General features: G+C 43.8%; 1 protein-coding gene across 1 annotated transcript in view; it reads right to left on the minus strand.

Moving 5' to 3' along the window:
- LOC112254091 (semaphorin-3D) overlaps nucleotides 1-15,462 on the minus strand; it is a 136,021-nt gene that overhangs the window by 9,838 nt on the left and 110,721 nt on the right. Inside the window, exons 11-13 of the mRNA XM_042329784.1 lie at nucleotides 14,059-14,203; nucleotides 10,274-10,496; nucleotides 197-285 (exon numbers count right to left, since the gene is read on the minus strand). Of these exons, the coding sequence (XP_042185718.1) occupies nucleotides 197-285; nucleotides 10,274-10,496; nucleotides 14,059-14,203 (457 nt within the window). The remainder of the gene's footprint in view (nucleotides 1-196; nucleotides 286-10,273; nucleotides 10,497-14,058; nucleotides 14,204-15,462) is intronic.

Consider the following 15,462-nt stretch of genomic DNA (forward strand, 5'->3'; position numbering starts at 1 on the left):
CAGACAGGCATTTCCAAGAGAGACCTGGTCCAATTTTCAGATCAGTGAAGTATATAGGCCGTTGGGTATAAACATTTCTACACTGGGCCCCATTCAGATGAAGTTCCTATTGCTCCTGAAGCTAAAACTCTTGACTCGGTAGTAGGAAACTTTAAGAGAATACGAAATGGTGAAGCTGAAGCAGGCCCCTTCTCACCTGAAACACAGTCAGCTGCTCCAGAATGATCTCCTCAGGTTCCCTGTTCTCTTTAGGAATAGACACCACTTTCAGCACCTGGCCATCATCTGGGAGAAATAGGGAGAAATAGAGAGAGGGGGGGGAATAGAGAGAGGGGAGGGGGAATGGAGAGAGGGGAGGGGGAAAGGAGAGAGGGGAGGGGGAATGGAGAGAGGGGAGGGGGAATGGAGAGAGGGGAGGGGGAATGGAGAGAGGGGAGGGGGAATGGAGAGAGGGGAGGGGGGAATGGAGACAGGGGAGGGGGAATGGAGAGAGGGGAGGGGGAATGGAGAGAGGGGAGGGGGAATGGAGAGAGGGGAGTGGGGGAATGGAGAGAGGGGAGGGGGAATGGAGAGAGGGGAGGGGGAATGGAGAGAGGGGAGGGGGAATGGAGAGAGGGGAGGGGGAATGGAGAGAGGGGAGGGGGAATGGAGAGAGGGGAGGGGGAATGGAGAGAGGGGAGGGGAGGGGGAATGGAGAGAGTTACCGAGTGATACATTCCCACATAGGTAATAACAATCGATTGCAGTTGATGTCTCTAATATACAGCTGGTGATCTTAATGGAACGGTGAGTTAAAAGTCCCAAGGTCACACCAACCAACCACCATTCCTGGCTGTGTGCTTCATGCATTGATCGATCGATGCTGTGGTGTCATTGTTACATACTAGCTCTGTATTTGCATTTTTTTCCTGCCAAGGCAGCAGATACTCTTCCTGGTGTCCAACAAAATTAAGGAAGTTTATGATTATTTTTAAAACATTACATTACATTCACAACAGATTTCACAACACATTAAGTGTTGTGCCCTCAGGCCACTACTCTACTACCACATATCTACAACACATTAAGTGTTGTGCCCTCAGGCCACTACTCTGGTACCACATATCTACAAAACAGCATCCATGTGTACATGTGTGTATAGTGTGTTTGTTATAGTGGTGTTTGTATTCATGTTTCTTTTGCCTATGTTTGCGATGCTTCACAGTCCCCTCTTTTGCATGCATATGTGCATCCATGTGTGCATGTGTGTATGTGTGTGTGTGGTGTTTGTATTGTGTTTCTTTTGTGTGTGTGTGCCATGTGTGCATGCATGTGTGTGTGTGTGCATGTGTGTGTGTGTGTGTCATGTGTGTGCATGTGTGTGCATGTGTGTGTGTGTGTGTGTGTGTGTGTGTGTGTGTGTGTGTGTGTGTGTGTGTGTGTGTGTGTGTGTGTGTGTGTGTGTGTGTGTGTGTGTGTGTGTGTGTGTGCATGTGTGTGTGTGTGCATGTGTGTGCATGTGTGTGCATGTGTGTGTGTGTGTGTGTGTGTGTGTGTGTGTGTGTGTGTGTGTGTGTGTGTGTGTGTGTGTGTGTGTGCTTCTTCAAGTTGAACTAGATATGTTACGCGTGTTGACCCAAACCTAATCTCATTGGCAGGGTTAGTGTGGGTAGTGTGTGATTTATTTATTGAGTGAGAATATATCACCTCAGAGGGTAACCTTAGATTAGAGGTCATTCCCAGGGTCTGGGACCATCCTGACATTATCAAGAAGAGCCAACCCTTCCAGTCATTTATGTGTGTGTGTGTGTGTGTGTGTGTGTGTGTGTGTGTGTGTGTGTGTGTGTGTGTGTGTGTGTGTGTGTGTGTGTGTGTGTGTGTGTGTGTGTGTGTGTGTGTGTGAGTGCGCTTGCCCCTTGAACTCTACCCTTATGAAGTGAATCATTTTAAGACCGACGCCCCTCAGCAAACACATTTCTCTCTACTCTGTGCTGAGGACATAGCTATCTGCTCTTAGAGGTGACCAAGCCTGGGTGAAGGGCCCTGGCAGTGTCAGGGTATTATATATACAGTTGAAGTCGGAAGTTTACATACACTTAGGTTGGAGCCATTTAAACTTGTTTTTAAACTACTCCACAAATTTCTTGTTAACAAACTATAGTTTTGGAAAGTCGGTTACATCATCTACTTTGTGCACGACACAAGTCATTTTTCCAACAATTGTTTACAGGCAGATTATTTCACTTATAATTCACTGTATCACATGATGTCAAGCTAAGAGGCACTGAGTTTGAAGTTAGGCCTTGAAATACATTCACAGGTACACCTCCAATTGACTCAAATTATGTCAATTAGCCTATCAGAAGCTTCTAAAGCCATGACATAATTTTCGGGAATTTTCCAAGCTGTTTAAAAGCACAGTCAACTTAGTGTGTGTAAACTTCTGACCCACTGGAATTGTGATACAGTGAATTATAAGTTAAATAATCTGTAAACAATTGTTGGAAAAATTATTTGTGTCGTGCACAAGGTAGATGTCTTAACCGACTTGCCAAAACGATAGTTTGTTAACAATAAATGTGTGGAGTGGTTAAAAAATGAGTTTTAATGACTCCAACCTAAGTGTGCGTAAACTTCAGACTACAACTGCAGACAGACAGACAGTGTGTGTGTGTGTGTGTGTGTGTGTGTGTGTGTGTGTGTGTGTGAGACAGTATAACAGCTACTCGTGCCCCTCAGGGTGCCTATAAATCCTTACTAGATTTCTCCTACTGACATAAGGGCTGTTTAATAGGTTTAGGTTTTCAATAGATTCCTCCAACTATTACACAGCAGGGTCTGTTTAATAGCTTTTTCATTAGATTCCTCTTACTCTTTATTACCAGTGGCTCTGGCTGATCCAGGGTTACCCAGTAACAGGGATACCTAGTAACTGCGGTATAATGTAGCCTGAAGAGTCTGAGTCTCTCTTGTCGTGAAGTTGTGTTGTTAGGTATCAAGGCAACCCATGAACAACTCAACAAGACATTCTCTTACACGTTGGTATGTGTTCCAAGATAGAGGACATCATACTGTTGTGGTGTCTGGTATCTGTTGGTAGATAGAGGACATCATACTGTAATGGTATCTGTTCCTAGATAGAGGACATCATACTGTAATGGTACCTGTTCCTAGATAGAGGACATCATACTGTAATGGTACCTGGTATCTGTTCCTAGATAGAGGACATCATACTGTAATGGTACCTGGTATCTGTTCCTAGATATAGGACATCATACTGTAATGGTACCTGTTTCTAGATAGAGGACATCATACTGTAATGGTACCTGTTCCTAGATAGAGGACATCATACTGTAATGGTATCTGTTCCTAGATAGAGGACATCATACTGTAATGGTATCTGTTCCTAGATAGAGGACATCATACTGTAATGGTACCTGGTATCTGTTCCTAGATAGAGGACATCATACTGTAATGGTACCTGGTATTTGTTCCTAGATAGAGGACATCATACTGTAATGGTACCTGGTATCTGTTCCTAGATAGAGGACATCATACTGTAATGGTACCTGTTCCTAGATAGAGGACATCATACTGTAATGGTACCTGGTATCTGTTCCTAGATAGAGGACATCATACTGTAATGGTACCTGGTATCTGTTCCTAGATAGAGGACATCATACTGTAATGGTACCTGGTATCTGTTCCTAGATATAGGACATCATACTGTAATGGTATCTGTTCCTAGATAGAGGACATCATACTGTAATGGTATCTGTTCCTAGATAGAGGACATCATACTGTAATGGTACCTGTTCCTAGATAGAGGACATCATACTGGAATGGTACCTGTTCCTAGATAGAGGACATCATACTGTAATGGTACCTGTTCCTAGATAGAGGACATCATACTGTAATGGTATCTGTTCCTAGATAGAGGACATCATACTGTAATGGTACCTGTTCCTAGAAAGAGGACATCATACTGGAATGGTACCTGTTCCTAGATAGAGGACATCATACTGTAATGGTACCTGGTATCTGTTCCTAGATAGAGGACATCATACTGTAATGGTACCTGGTATCTGTTCCTAGATAGAGGACATCATACTGTAATGGTACCTGTTCCTAGATAGAGGACATCATACTGTAATGGTATCTGGTACCTGTTCCTAGATGGAGGACATCATACTGTAATGGTATCTGGTATCTGTTCCTAGATAGAGGACATCATACTGTAATGGTACCTGTTCCTAGATAGAGGACATCATACTGTAATGGTATCTGTTCCTAGATAGAGGACGTCATACTGTAATGGTACCTGTTCCTAGATAGAGGACATCATACTGTAATGGTACCTGGTATCTGTTCCTAGATAGATGAAATCATACTGTAATGGTACCTGGCATCTGTTCCTAGATAGAGGACATCATACTGTAATGGTACCTGTTCCTAGATAGAGGACATCATACTGTAATGGTACCTGGTATCTGTTCCTAGATAGAGGACATCATACTGTAATGGTACCTGGTATCTGTTCCTAGATAGAGGACATCATACTGTAATGGTACCTGTTCCTAGATAGAGGACATCATACTGTAATGGTACCTGTTCCTAGATAGAGGACATCATACTGTAATGGTACCTGGCATCTGTTCCTAGATAGAGGACATCATACTGTAATGGTACCTGGCATCTGTTCCCAGATAGAGGACATCATACTGTAATGGTATCTGGTACCTGTTCCTAGATAGAGGACATCATACTGTAATGGTATCTGTTCCTAGATAGAGGACATCATACTGTAATGGTACCTGGTATCTGTTCCTAGATAGAGGACATCATACTGATGGTACCTGTTCCTAGATAGAGGACATCATACTGTAATGGTACCTGGCATCTGTTCCTAGATAGAGGACATCATACTGTAATGGTACCTGTTCCTAGATAGAGGACATCATACTGTAATGGTACCTGGTATCTGTTCCTAGATAGATGAAATCATACTGTAATGGTACCTGGCATCTGTTCCTAGATAGAGGACATCATACTGTAATGGTACCTGGTATCTGTTCCTAGATAGAGGACATCATACTGTAATGGTACCTGGTATATGTTCCTAGATAGAGGACATCATACTGTAATGGTACCTGGTATATGTTCCTAGATAGAGGACATCATACTGTAATGGTATCTGTTCCTAGATAGAGGACATCATACTGTAATGGTACCTGGTATCTGTTCCTAGATAGAGGACATCATACTGTAATGGTATCTGTTCCTAGATAGAGGACATCATACTGTAATGGTACCTGTTCCTAGATAGAGGACATCATACTGGAATGGTACCTGTTCCTAGATAGAGGACATCATACTGTAATGGTACCTGTTCCTAGATAGAGGACATCATACTGTAATGGTATCTGTTCCTAGATAGAGGACATCATACTGTAATGGTATCTGGTACCTGTTCCTAGATAGAGGACATCATACTGTAATGGTACCTGGTATCTGTTCCTAGATAGAGGACATCATACTGTAATGGTACCTGGTATTTGTTCCTAGATAGAGGACATCATACTGTAATAGTACCTGGTATCTGTTCCTAGATAGAGGACATCATACTGTAATGGTATCTGTTCCTAGATAGAGGACATCATACTGTAATGGTACCTGTTCCTAGATAGAGGACATCATACTGGAATGGTACCTGTTCCTAGATAGAGGACATCATACTGTAATGGTACCTGTTCCTAGATAGAGGACATCATACTGTAATGGTATCTGTTCCTAGATAGAGGACATCATACTGTAATGGTACCTGTTCCTAGAAAGAGGACATCATACTGGAATGGTACCTGTTCCTAGATAGAGGACATCATACTGTAATGGTACCTGGTATCTGTTCCTAGATAGAGGACATCATACTGTAATGGTACCTGTTCCTAGATAGAGGACATCATACTGTAATGGTATCTGTTCCTAGATAGAGGACATCATACTGTAATGGTATCTGGTACCTGTTCCTAGATGGAGGACATCATACTGTAATGGTATCTGGTATCTGTTCCTAGATAGAGGACATCATACTGTAATGGTACCTGTTCCTAGATAGAGGACATCATACTGTAATGGTATCTGTTCCTAGATAGAGGACGTCATACTGTAATGGTACCTGTTCCTAGATAGAGGACATCATACTGTAATGGTACCTGGTATCTGTTCCTAGATAGATGAAATCATACTGTAATGGTACCTGGCATCTGTTCCTAGATAGAGGACATCATACTGTAATGGTATCTGTTCCTAGATAGAGGACATCATACTGTAATGGTACCTGTTCCTAGATAGAGGACATCATACTGTAATGGTACCTGGTATCTGTTCCTAGATAGAGGACATCATACTGTAATGGTACCTGTTCCTAGATAGAGGACATCATACTGTAATGGTACCTGTTCCTAGATAGAGGACATCATACTGTAATGGTACCTGGCATCTGTTCCTAGATAGAGGACATCATACTGTAATGGTACCTGGCATCTGTTCCTAGATAGAGGACATCATACTGTAATGGTATCTGGTACCTGTTCCTAGATAGAGGACATCATACTGTAATGGTACCTGTTCCTAGATAGAGGACATCATACTGTAATGGTACCTGTTCCTAGATAGAGGACATCATACTGTAATGGTATCTGTTCCTAGATAGAGGACATCATACTGTAATGGTATCTGGTACCTGTTCCTAGATAGAGGACATCATACTGTAATGGTATCTGTTCCTAGATAGAGGACATCATACTGTAATGGTACCTGGTATCTGTTCCTAGATAGATGAAATCATACTGTAATGGTACCTGGCATCTGTTCCTAGATAGAGGACATCATACTGTAATGGTACCTGGTATCTGTTCCTAGATAGAGGACATCATACTGTAATGGTACCTGGTATATGTTCCTAGATAGAGGACATCATACTGTAATGGTACCTGGTATATGTTCCTAGATAGAGGACATCATACTGTAATGGTATCTGTTCCTAGATAGAGGACATCATACTGTAATGGTACCTGGTATCTGTTCCTAGATAGAGGACATCATACTGTAATGGTACCTGGTATCTGTTCCTAGATAGAGGACATCATACTGTAATGGTACCTGTTCCTAGATAGAGGACATCATACTGTAATGGTACCTGGTATCTGTTCCTAGATAGAGGACATCATACTGTAATGGTACCTGTTCCTAGATAGAGGACATCATACTGTAATGGTATCTGTTCCTAGATAGAGGACATCATACTGTAATGGTACCTGGTATCTGTTCCTAGATAGAGGACATCATACTGTAATGGTACCTGTTCCTAGATAGAGGACATCATACTGTCCATCCTCGGCATCCACTCTTTCCACTACCACGCTGCCACGGGTGTAGAGCACGTTTACTACCCTGCGTAGGGTGTAGGGCACGTTTACTACCCTGCGTAGGGTGCAGGGCACGTTTACTACCCTGCGTAGGGTGCAGGGCACGTTTACTACCCTGCGTAGGGTGTAGGGCACGTTTACTACCCTGCGTAGGGTGCAGGGCACGTTGACCCACTCTCTTACCGATAATTATTACATTATCTTACTGATAGATATAGATATATACTATAATTATTACATTATCTTACTGATAGATATAGATATATACTATAATTATTACATTATCTTACTGATAGATATAGATATATACTATAATTATTACATTATCTTACTGATAGATATAGATATATACTATAATTATTACATTATCTTACTGATAGCTGTATATACTATAATTATTACATTATATTACTGATATATATATATATATATATATATACAGTGGGGCAAAAAAGTATTTAGTCAGCCACCAATTGTGCAAGTTCTCCCACTTAAAAAGATGAGAGAGGCCTGTAATTTTCATCATAGGTACACTTCAACTATGACAGACAAAATGAGAAAAAAAAATCTAGAAAATCACATTGTAGGATTTTTAAGGAATTTATTTGCAAATTATGGTGGAAAATAAGTATTTGGTCAATAACAAAAGTTCATCTCAATACTTTGTTATATACCCTTTGATGGCAATGACAGAGGTCAAACGTTTTCTGTAAGTCTTCACAAGGTTTTCACACACTGTTGCTGGTATTTTGGCCCATACCTCCATGCAGATCTGCTCTAGAGCAGTGATGTTTTGGGGCTGTTGCTGGGCAACACAGACTTTCAACTCCCTCTTAAGATTTTCTATGGTGTTGAGATCTGGAGACTGGCTAGGCAACTCCACGATCTTGAAATGCTTCTTATGAAGCCACTCCTTTGTTGCCCAGGCAGTGTGTTTGGGATCATTGTCATGCTGAAAGACCCAGCCACGTTTCATCTTCAATGCCCTTGCTGATGGAAGGAGGTTTTCACTCAAAATCTCATGATACATGGCCCCATTCATTCTTTCCTTTACACGGATCAGTCGTCCTGGTCCCTTTGCAGAAAAACAGCCCCAAAGCATGATGTTTCCACCCCCATGCTTCACAGTAGGTATGGTTTGGATGCAACTCAGCATTCTTTGTCCTCCAAACATGACGAGTTGAGTTTTTACCCAAAAGTTATATTTTGGTTTCATCTGACCATATGACATTCTCCCAATCTTCATCTGGATCATCCAAATGCTCTCTAGCAAACTTCAGACGGGCCTAGACATGTACTGGCTTAAGCAGGGGGACACGTCTGGTACTGCAGGATTTGAGTCCCTGGCGGCGTAGTGTATTACTGATGGTAGGCTTTGATACTTTGGTCCCATCTCTCTGCAGGTCATTCACTAGGTCCCCCTGTGTGGTTCTGGGATTTTTGCTCACCGTTCTTGTGATCATTTTGACCCCACAGGGTGAGATTTTGCGTGGAGCCCCAGATCGAGGGAGATTATCAGTGGTCTTGTATGTCTTCCATTTCCTAATAATTGCTCCCACATTTGATTTCTTCAAACCAAGCTGCTTACCTATTATAGATTCAGTCTTCCCAGCCTGGTGCAGGTCTACAATTTTGTTTCTGGTTTCCTTTGACAGCTCTTTGGTCTTGGCCATAGTGGAGTTTGGAGTGTGACTGTTTGAGGTTGTGGACAGGTGTCTTTTATACTGATAACAAGTTCAAACAGGTGCCATTAATACAGGTAACAGGGTGGAGGACAGAGGAGCCTCTTAAAGAAGAAGTTACAGGTCTGTGAGAGCCAGAAATGAGAGCTAGAAATCTTGCTTGTTTGCAAATATATTCATTAAAAATCCTACAATGTGATTTTCTTGATTTTTCTTTCTAATTTTGTCTGTCATAGTTGAAGTGTACCTATGATGAAAATTACAGGCCTCTCTCATCTTTTTAAGTGGGAGAACTTGCACAATTGGTGGCTGACTAAATACTTTTTTGCCCCACTGTATATATATATACTATAAGTATTACATTATCTTACTGATAGCTCTATATACTATAATTATTACATTATCTCACTGATAGTATTATTACATGATCTCACTGATAGCTGTATATACTATAATTATTGCATTATCTCACCGATAGCTGTATATACTGTAATTATTGCATTATCTTACTGATATATATACTATAATTATTGCATTATCTTACTGATAGCTGTATATACTATAATTATTACATTATATTACAGATAGCTGTATATACTATAATTATTACATTATATTATAGATAGCTGTATATACTTTAATTATTATATTATCTTACTGATAGCTCTGTATACTATAATTATTACATTATCGTACTGATAGATATATACTATAATTATTACATGATCTCACTAATAGCTGTATATACTATAATTATTGCATTATCTCACTGATATATATATATATATATATTATAATTATTACATTATATTACAGATAGCCGTATATACTGTAATTATTGCATTATCGTACTGATAGATATAGATATATACTATGATTATTACATTATCTCACTAATAGCTGTATATACTATAATTATTGCATTATCTCACTGATATATATATATATATATATATATATATATATAATAATTATTACATTATATTACAGATAGCCGTATATACTGTAATTATTGCATTATCTTACTGATATATATATACACACACTATAATTATTATATTATCTTACTGATAGCTGTATATACTATAATTATTGCATTATCTTACTGATAGCTGTATATACTATAATTAGTACATTATCTTACTGATAGCCTCATACTATATACTATTCGGTTTACTCTCTTACCTGTGCCCAGGTGTAGTACATCATACTGTCCATCCGCAGCGTCCACCCTATCCACCACTAACTTTCTCAGGGTGTAGGATACGTTGACCAGGGTAAAGACCGGGCGACGGGTGACCGGTAGGATGGGTTCCCACATCAGATGATGACCCCTCATGAAACTCACTACGTCATCAGGGAAGTCACGGGTAGACTTGTGGAGGGGGTCGTAGGTCACACTGGGACACTGGGGAGGAGGATATACAGAACACATCAAGTTGTTATTTTATTTAGACCATGTGATATCATTTATTAAAGGGGCAAATTGCAGTTTCTACATCCATTTTTTAAAACTTAGTAGTTAATGATACACTATGTATACAAAAATATGTGGACACCCCTTCAAATTAGTGGATTCGGCTGTTTCAGCAACACCCGTTGCTGACAGGTAGTATAGAAATCGAGCACACAGCCATGCAATCTCCATAGACAAACATTAGCATTGGTTCGCAAAACTACCTCTAACTTCCTTCATACTGGATGTAGAGACATACAAATTGGATCCTTGAGTTCATCTGACTCTGGGGAAGAAGATACATGGACAGGGTATGGTAGTAGGTGACAGGTGCACCGGTTTGTGTCAAGAACTGCAACGCTGCTGGGTTTTTCCCGTGTGTATCAAGAATGGTCCCCCCCCCGCCCAAAGGACACCCAGCAAACTCAACACAACTGTGGGAAGCATTGGAGTCAACATGGGCCAGCATCCCTGTGGAACACATTGGAGTCAACATGGGCCAGCATCCCTGTGGAACACATTGGAGTCAACATGGGCCAGCATCCCTGTGGAACACATTGAGTCAACATGGGCCAGCATCCCTGTGGAACGCATTGGAGTCAACATGGGCCAGCATCCCTGTGGAACGCATTGGAGTCAACATGGGCCAGCATCCCTGTGGAACACATTGGAGTCAACATGGGCCAGCATCCCTATGGAACACATTGGAGTCAACATGGGCCAGCATCCCTGTGGAACACATTGGAGTCAACATGGGCCAGCATCCCTGTGGAACACATTGGAGTCAACATGGGCCAGCATCCCTGTGGAACGCATTGGAGTCAACATGGGCCAGCATCCCTGTGGAACGCATTGGAGTCAACATGGGCCAGCATCCCTGTGGAACACATTGGAGTCAACATGGGCCAGCATCCCTATGGAACACATTGGAGTCAACATGGGCCAGCATCCCTGTGGAACACATTGGAGTCAACATGGGCCAGCATCCCTGTGGAACACATTGGAGTCAACATGGGCCAGCATCCCTGTGGAACACATTGGAGTCAACATGGGCCAGCATCCCTGTGGAACACATTGGAGTCAACATGGGCCAGCATCCCTGTGGAACACATTGGAGTCAACATGGGCCAGCATCCCTGTGGAACACATTGGAGTCAACATGGGCCAGCATCCCTGTGGAACGCATTGGAGTCAACATGGGCCAGCATCCCTGTGGAACGCATTGGAGTCAACATGGGCCAGCATCCCTGTGGAACACATTGGAGTCAACATGGGCCAGCATCCCTGTGGAACACATTGGAGTCAACATGGGCCAGCATCCCTGTGGAACACATTGGAGTCAACATGGGCCAGCATCCCTGTGGAACGCATTGGAGTCAACATGGGCCAGCATCCCTGTGGAACACATTGGAGTCAACATGGGCCAGCATCCCTGTGGAACGCATTGGAGTCAACATGGGCCAGCATCCCTGTGGAACGCATTGGAGTCAACATGGGCCAGCATCCCTGTGGAACACATTGGAGTCAACATGGGCCAGCATCCCTGTGGAACGCATTGGAGTCAACATGGGCCAGCATCCCTGTGGAACGCATTGGAGTCAACATGGGCCAGCATCCCTGTGGAACACATTGGAGTCAACATGGGCCAGCATCCCTGTGGAACACATTGGAGTCAACATGGGCCAGCATCCTAATGTTTTGTTCACTCAGTCTATGTATATTAAAACACACAAAAATATAGTTTTTGACAGCATTGGGTCTTTAAGTTATCAGAGATTATGTCATTTCCCACCTATCATACTGAAAGCATTATACTGATGTAGAGAGTGTAGGCCTTAGTGCTGGATATGACAAGCATGAGTACCATTGTGGAAGTATGGGCAGCAGGTAGCCTAGTGGTTAGAGTGTTGGGCCAGTAACCAGCAGGTAGCCTAGTGGTTAGAGTGTTGGGCCAGTAACCAGCAGGTAGCCTAGTGGTTAGAGTGTTGGGGTGGCAGGTAGCCTAGTGGTCAGAGTGTTGGGCCAGTAACCAGCAGGTAGCCTAGTGGTTAGAGTGTTGGGGTGGCAGGTAGCCTAGTGGTCAGAGTGTTGGGCCAGTAACCAGCAGGTAGCCTAGTGGTTAGAGTGTTGGGGTGGCAGGTAGCCTAGTGGTCAGAGTGTTGGGCCAGTAACCAGCAGGTAGCCTAGTGGTCAGAGTGTAGGGGTGGCAGGTAGCCTAGTGGTCAGAGTGTTGGGCCAGTAACCAGCAGGTAGCCTAGTGGTCAGAGTGTTGGACCAGTAACCAGCAGGTAGCCTAGTGGTTAGAGTGTTGGGCCAGTAACCAGCAGGTAGCCTAGTGGTCAGAGTGTTGGGCCAGTAACCAGCAGGTAGCCTAGTGGTCAGAGTGTTGGGCCAGTAACCAGCAGGTAGCCTAGTGGTTAGAGTGTTGGGCCAGTAACCAGCAGGTAGCCTAGTGGTTAGAGCGTTGGGCCAGTAACCAGCAGGTAGCCTAGTGGTTAGAGCGTTGGGCCAGTAACCAGCAGGTAGCCTAGGGGTCAGAGTGTTGGGCCAGTAACTGAAAGGTTTCTGGATTGCATCCCTGAGCTGACAAGGTAAAAATCAGTTGTTCTACCCCTGAACAAGGCACTGTTTCCCGGTAGGCCGTCATTGTAAATAATAATTTGTTCTTAACTGACTTGCGTAGTTAAATAAATAAAAGATGCTGTGTTTAAACATGGCAAAAGCACCTCCATTGGCCTATGTTTATCTCCTTTTAAATGTGGCTGCTATTACTCTATATCTCTGTGGGCTGTTCAGTGACTCTAATCAGGGGTTTTAACTAAACCAGACGATGTGATGCTGTTCAGTGACTCTAATCAGGGGTCGTAACTAAACCTGACGATGTGATGCTGTTCAGTGACTCTAATCAGGGCACTAAAACATAGTAAACATTCCCCTGAAGTCTTTGGCTGACAAGGTACAGCTTTCCCAGGAGAACTCATAGCCGAGGTGTTACGACAACCAGCCAGCAGTTAGCTCCCAACAGCTCTATCATCTTATTTTAATCAACACGTTGTCTGTCTGACTGCCTGCCTGGCTAGCAATCTGTCTGTTTATCTTTTTTTAATAAATACTGTACATAAGCTGTTTACATGTTTTATTCAAAACAACTTAGGTGCATACATGTTTGGTGACACCAGTGAGAATCAAATCCATGATCCTGCTGTTGCAAATGCCATACTCTACCAACTGAGCCACACAGGACTTTCTGTCTGTCTGTCTGTCTGTCTGTCTGTCTGTCTGTCTGTCTGTCTGTCTGTCTGTCTGTCTGTCTGTCTGTCTGTCTGTCTGTCTGTCTGTCTGTCTGTCTGTCTGTCTGTCTGTCTGTCTGTCTGTCTGTCTGTCTGTCTGTCTGTCTGTCTGTCTGTCTGTCTGTTTGACACTGCTTCCCTATCTATCTATTCGTCCGTCCGTCTGTCTGTCTGTCTGTCACTTCCTTAAACAAACCCTCAGACAGTCCCTACTGAGAACTCACAGTGCCAGGTCGTGGATATGGGATCCTCCCCTTGTACTCCACCCAGCGGTAGTCGGGCCCTTCCTTGTGGGCGAACGGACCATTGAAGGCTGCCCTGATAGAGGCCATGGAGTAGACACACACTGCTGACCCTCTGAATACAGAACTAAGGGAGAGAAGAGAGAGAGGGGGGGGAAGAGAGAGAGTAGAGAGGAAGGAGAGGAGGGTGGAGAAGAGACAGAGAGGAGGGTGGAGGGTGGTGAAGAGACAGAAAGGAGAGAGGAGGGTGGAGTAGAGAGAGAGAGGAGGGTGGAGAAGAGAGGAGAGAGGAGGGTGGAGAAGAGACAGAGAGGAGATAGGAGGGTTGAGAAGAGACAGAGAGGAGAGAGGAGGGTGGAGTAGAGACAGAGAGGAGAGAGAGAGGAGGGTGGAGAAGAGAGAGAGGAGAGAGGAGGGTAGAGAAGAGAGAGAAAGAGGAGGGTGGAGAAGAGAAGGAGGTGGGAGGAGGGTGGAGAAGAAAGAGAGAGGAGGGTGGAGAAGAAAGAGAGAGGAGGGTGGAGAAGAAAAAGAGATAGGAGGGTGGAGAAGAGAAGGAGGCGAGAGGAGGGTGGAGAAGAGAAGGAGGTGAGAGGAGGGTGGAGAAAAGAAGGAGGCGAGAGGAGGGTGGAGAAGAAAGAGAGAGGAGGGTGGAGAAGAAAAAGCGATAGAAGGGTGGAGAAGAAAGAGAGAGGAGGGTGGCGAAGAGACAGAGAGGAGAGAGGAGGGTGGAGTAGAGAGAGATAGGAGGGTGGAGAAGAGACAGAGAGGAGAGAGGAGGGTGGAGTAGAGAGAGAGGAGGGTGGAGAAGAGAGGAGAGAGGGGGTGGAGAAGAGACAGAGAGGAGAGAGGAGGGTGGAGAAGAGACAGAGAGGAGAGAGGAGAGAGGAGAGAGAGGAGGGTGGAGGGTGGAGAATGGACAGAGAGGAGAGAGGAGGGTGGAGTAGAGAGAGAGAGGAGGGTGGAGAAGAGAGGAGGGTGGAGAATAGACAGAGAGGAGAGAGGAGGGTGGAGTAGAGAGAGGAGGGTGGAGAATAGACAGAGAGGAGAGAGGAGGGTGGAGTAGAGAGAGAGGGAGGAGGGTAGACAGAGAAGAGAGGAGGGTGGAGAAGAGATAGAGAGGAGAGAGGAGGGTGAAGTAGAGAGAGAGGGGGGGTGGATAAGATAGAATAGAGGGTGGAGAAGAGACAGAGAGTTGAGAGAGAGGAGGGTGGAGAAAAGAGAGAGAGAGGAGGTTGGAGAAGAGAGAGAGGAGAGAGGAGGGTGGAGAAGAGAGAGAAAGAGGAGGGTGGAGAAGAGAAGGAGGCGGGAGGAGGGTGGAGATGAAAGAGAGAGGAGGGTGGAGAAGAAAGAGAGAGGAGGATGGAGAAGAAAAAGAGATAGGAGGGT

Source organism: Oncorhynchus tshawytscha, linkage group LG02 (assembly GCF_018296145.1).
Source record: "Oncorhynchus tshawytscha isolate Ot180627B linkage group LG02, Otsh_v2.0, whole genome shotgun sequence".
NCBI classification, from domain to species: Eukaryota; Metazoa; Chordata; class Actinopteri; order Salmoniformes; family Salmonidae; genus Oncorhynchus; species Oncorhynchus tshawytscha.